This window comes from Mus pahari, chromosome 7 (assembly GCF_900095145.1).
Source record: "Mus pahari chromosome 7, PAHARI_EIJ_v1.1, whole genome shotgun sequence".
Lineage (NCBI taxonomy): Eukaryota > Metazoa > Chordata > Mammalia > Rodentia > Muridae > Mus > Mus pahari.
The window spans coordinates 27,303,546-27,308,761 of record NC_034596.1 but is presented as its reverse complement, the minus strand read 5'-3'; the positions used below and the strand labels follow the sequence as shown (position 1 = coordinate 27,308,761).

Sequence of the window (5,216 nt, the reverse complement as noted above, 5' to 3'; positions counted from 1 at the left end):
GAGTGCTAGGATTAAAGGCGTGCCCCACCACGCCCAGCTTGTTCTTTTATTTTTATAGTAGGATTCTGTATTATTTGGTCATAATATTACTTTGAAATTGGCAAGCTGTTGGTATCTACTCTGTCCCCAGCCAGAAATAATCTCAGAAATTGACTTAGGCTTGTTGTGGTTTACCAAAGTTTATTTTTACTGAGTGCTACACCAGAATTTATTCTTGGGGGCACAGCTGCTAAGTTGTAAGACTTGAACCAGGCATTCATATTAACATAATGACGAGAAGCGCCAGACACTTTGGGTGGGCCATTTGATTTCATTACTGGATGTTAACCTGAGACTGTCTTTAAATGTCTCCTGCTCACTGGGTGGGATCTGGAAACCCGTGTCACATATAGGGAACTTCCTCTTCTGACATGATACTGGGAACAACTGTGATTTTACATTTACCTCTCTTTTAACCTATCAGCTAAACTGACTGGATAACTTTGTTAAAGCAGATCGGAGACATAAAAACAGCTGAAAAATATTTTCAAGATGTTGAGAAAGTAACTCAGAAGTTGGATGGACTGCAGGGTAAAATAATGGTTCTAATGAACAGGTAAATATCTTGTGCTTACTTTCTGTGTGTGTGTGTGTGTGTGTGTATGTGTGTGTGTGTGTGTGTGTGTACATGCATGCTGAGCTCAGAGGACCACTGTGGGGAGTTGGCTCCGACACACATGAACCCCAGCAGCTGAACTCAGGGTTCCAAGGACAGCAGGAGACTCAACCTGTTGAGCCATCTCATTGGCCAACATAGTCTGACGTCCCTGTCCTCAGAACTCTCAGGCCAGGTAGCATGCTGTTCTTCTAGGATCAGAGCATAAGCTTGTGTTCAGTGTAGCCTTACAGCCTGCCACCCTGCCATCAGCTTTCCTGAGTCCCATATGCCGAGCTCATGCTACCTGCTCTGACCACAGCAGAAAGTGAGCATGGTGCAGGGGTCAGTTTATAAGCCAGGAGTAGCCTTGGTTGGAGCTACTGCAGCTGGACTAGACTCTGGATGGCAGACTTACTAGTGAGTCTGACGTTTCAGTCAGCATTGAAGCCACTGCCTCCATCGGAGAGTGCATGACTCACTGTGATGTACGTGCCTGATGTGTCCATGGTGCGTGGTGAAACGTACCCCTGGCTCTCGTGTGCACACTGCCTTCTCTGTTGTGTGCATTCCAGGGCCTTTCTGTACCTTGGCCAGAATAACTTCGCAGAAGCTCACAAGTTCTTCACAGAGATTTTGAGAATGGACCCGACAAATGCAGTGGTAAGACATGCATACTGGGTATCCCACGGGCCCCTCTACCTTTTGCTGACCAGTAGACCCTGATTCCTGCTCTGGGCTGGCCTATAGCAGCTAAAGAGGTCCACAAAGGGTCCGGTGAAACACGGGGACCAGGGACCACCAAGAGCAGGCAGGCTTGCATGTGTGCCACCCTGAGCACGTGTTCTTTGCTCCAGGCCAACAACAATGCTGCTGTGTGTCTGCTTTACCTGGGAAAGCTCAAGGACTCCCTGCGGCAGCTGGAGGCCATGGTGCAGCAGGACCCCAGGCACTACCTGCACGAGAGCGTGCTCTTCAACCTGACCACCATGTACGAGCTGGAGTCCTCAAGGAGCATGCAGAAGAAGCAGAGCCTACTTGAGGCCGTTGCTAGCAAAGAAGGGGACAGCTTCAACACACAGTGCCTGAAGCTGGCCTAGTTCCCCCCGGGTCTCTGTACCTGCAGACACTTGAGCAGATGGGTCAGTAAGAGCATTTGATGGGTGTGCAGGAGCATACCTTAGGCTGGCTGGACCACTCAGACCCGCTGACCCGCCCACCATGCAGTTGCACAGCACTGCCTGTTGGTGAAGGTGAGCCATACGCATGGCATTCAGAAACAGGAAACACAAGGTTTGTTCATGGAAGCTGACTTGTTCTTTGTCACCTCTGAATACTCGGTTGGTAAATACTATTGCCTGTCCTCACTGTAGGCCTGAGTGATCACAGTTCATTGTCTTCCTTTCTCCATATCCCAAACCAGAACACAGCTGGGCAAGGGACATCAGGGGCTGGCACAGCATCTATGCGCTCCTGTGCCTGGAAGGCAGGAGAATTGCTTAACGCTTGTACGCTTTTTCCACTTTGCAAAATGTAAAGGACCTGAAAATGGTTTTCCGTACCCAGCTTTCCTAATTTGTGTGAAAACACTCATTTTAAAGGCAGGATGCATGGCTGTGGGATGCAGCAGACACAATTTGTGCCTCACGTGCTGAGGGCCTGGGTTCCACCCCAGCTCCATAAGCAAAAAACTGCTGGCTCTTCATGTCTGTAATAAAGTGAAAAGCGCTTGTGTTATTTCCTGGGGAGACATGAGCAAATACCTCAGATGTGGCACAGATAACAGACCAAATGGTCTCACTCGAGCCTTAACTTAGAGCAGCGAGTTTAGGGGGCTCACTCAGAGGAGCATGGATACTCAACGATGCTGAAAAGGTCACCCCTCCTTGGTGGGGACTGTCAAAAGCTGAATCTCTGGAGCCCCTGCAGGACTTAGAAGCAGCTCAGCTGGCCAGCATCCTGTCCCAGCTGTTGTTACTGCTGTGTAACCTTGAGGAGGGGTCTCATGAACATAGCAAGTTACACGGGACCTGTTCCTCCAGGAAGCTGTAGTTCACTTTAGAGGAAGAGGCCACACAGAGTTCTACCCCTTTATCACCTCAAATTCTTTCCCACCCACTTGCTTGGTGTTTCTTGAGCTTTACAGAGGCTCTGTAGATGTTGGTTTATGACTAGACATTGTTCTGCTATGCCTCAGCAAGAGTCTCGGGTGCTTGACTGGCTGGGTGTCATCCGTCATCTTTGGAGTAAACACATCACAGAGGGCAGTTGTACAGGCACCTCACATCTGCTTTAACCTTAGAGCAGTGGCCACCCCACTGTGCTTGTGACCTGCCTGGCCACAGGCTGCCCGCCCTGCTTTTCAGTTCCAAACCCAGTTCCCTCCAGGGGAGCACATTAGAATCCACTCTGAAACCAGAAGAAAGCACTGGATCCCCTAGAGCTGGAGCTCCGGGTGGCTGGGAGCGGCCTGATACAGATTCTGGGAACAAACTCTGGTCCTTGCAAGCAGACTGAACCCTGTGCCATCTCTTCTGATCTGTGTGCGGCATGTTCTCAAGGATAGAACTAGGAATATGGCATGTGGGAGAGGTGGGGCCAAGTGCACCGTCACTGCCACCAAGGGCAGAAGACAGTTGTTCACAGTCTTGCAGAACAGAAATCAGGCCTAAGGGGCCGAGTCAGAACACCTTGCCTGTTTTGGGCCAGGGATGTGAGAGCTAAGCCACAAGGGACCTTGGCTCTGGCCATTCCGGCAGATTCACCCTGCTCCCCTTGGGCACCACGTCAACAGATGGCAAGCCAGGAGCCACTGGATATCCAGACAGCAGAAACAGCATCCTAAGGTATGGTCCCACATCTGCAGGTAAGGTGGACCCAGTGCTCACCCAGCCTGCATCCCCCATGGTCTTGGTATTCTGTTGCTGTGAAGAGACACCATGACCACAGCAACGCTTATAAACATGAACTGGTTTCAGAGGTTTAGTCCATTATCATCATTGAGGGAAACATCATAGCAGACAGGCAGACATGGTGCTAGAGAAGGAGCTGAGAATTCCCCAGGAAGAGTGAGCCACTGGGCCTGGCTTGAGCTTTTGAAACCGCAAAGCTCACCCCCCAGTGACACATTTACTCCATGGCCACACCTCCTAATCCTCAAATAGTGCCTCTTCCTGGTCACTGAGCAGTCAAACCCGAGCAGATTCGCCCACCCGGTGAGAGGCAAGAGCCAGAGAGGAAAAGAGGCTGTTCTTGTAGTCCTGAAAGCATGGCCATTCTGTGGATCAGCTTTGAGCCTCTGGGTTAGAGCTACCTGCAGAAGACATCACAAATCTGCCCCCCAAAAAATCAGGGCAGATGCTGGTATACATGTTACTCTTAGGATCAGGGCAGCTGAAATAAATTCTGACTCCTGCACACAGGGAAGCCCAGGTATCCTGGCAACACAAGCTAACATCGCTCTGGCACCAGAAGCAACAGGCAAGTTTTCAAGGTTCGCTATGCTAATTCTTGAACAGCCACCATCTTCTAATCAGTCATAATAAACTGCCACCCTCCCTCAGGAGCAATCCCCTTTCCTTGTTTTTCCCCTCCTAGAGAGTTAATACCTGTAAGTCTTGGACCCATTTGAACACCACCACCTCTGTGAAGCCCTGTTCAATCACACTGGTGAGGACTAACAGGCTACATTAAGGTCAGCCCTTCATATGGAACCCACACTAGGAAGCCCACTGGGAAGGAACATCTAGGCTGGAGCTCACCCAGGTCAGGTTTAGCAAAGCCAATACCGAAACTTCCATGTGCCACACAGCATCCTTGCTACGTGTTGTTTGGTACCTAAGCTACAGGATGTGCAGACAGGTCAAAGTTCATACTGGCCTATGGACACTCATCTAGCATAAAAAACAGCACACATGAAAAGGGAAAACTGCATGACTTAGGTTTCTATTGCTATGATAAATATCAGAATCTTTTGGGAAGGTAAGATTTTTATTTCATCTCCAGGGTTGCAATCTATCATGGAGGGAAATCGAGGGGGGGGAGGGGGCAGGGACAGAAACCTTGAGACAGTAACTGAAGCAGAACCCAGAAGGAACACTGGTGTACTGACTCGCTCAGCCTGCTTTCTTACACCATCCAGGGCTACCTGCCCATGGGTACCCCCACCCACAATGAGCTAAGCCCTCCCACGTCAATCATCAATCAAGAAAATGCCCTACAGACTTGCCTACAAGCCAATCTTAGAAAATCATTTTCTCATTTAAAAGTCCCTTTTCCCAGAAAAGTCTGGGTCTGTCAAGTTGACAGGAACCAGCCAGCAATGTGGAGACCACCACATTCCCTGCAGTGAGTGTAGCCATTTATTTTGTTGTTTGAGAGTTTTCCCCTATGTAGATAACCAGACACACATGGAACACAGGGTTCTCCTGCCTCTGCCTCCAGAGTGCTAGGATTACATGTCTGTGTTACCACACCCAGCGTGGACCACTTTTTTTTTTTTTTTTTTTTTTGGTTTTTCAAGACAGGGTTTCTCTGTATAGCCCTGGCTGTCCTGGAACTCACTTTGTAGACCAGGCTGGCC

The 5,216-nt window shown here is 49.5% G+C and overlaps 1 protein-coding gene across 5 annotated transcripts in view; it reads left to right on the top strand.

Annotated features, from left to right (window-relative positions):
• The window catches only part of Trappc12 (trafficking protein particle complex 12), a 65,534-nt gene extending 63,162 nt beyond the window's left edge, over positions 1-2,372 (top strand). For 3 of the 5 annotated variants that reach the window (XM_029540775.1, XM_029540774.1, XM_029540773.1), the window contains exons 10-12: positions 492-595; positions 1,210-1,297; positions 1,492-2,372. In XM_029540775.1, the coding sequence (XP_029396635.1) occupies positions 492-595; positions 1,210-1,297; positions 1,492-1,734 (435 nt within the window). In that variant the 3' untranslated portion in view covers positions 1,735-2,372. The remainder of the gene's footprint in view (positions 1-491; positions 596-1,209; positions 1,298-1,491) is intronic. The other 2 variants (XM_021201614.2, XM_021201613.2) reach the window with 1 other exon arrangement.
• The last annotated feature ends 2,844 nt before the right edge of the window (positions 2,373-5,216 follow it).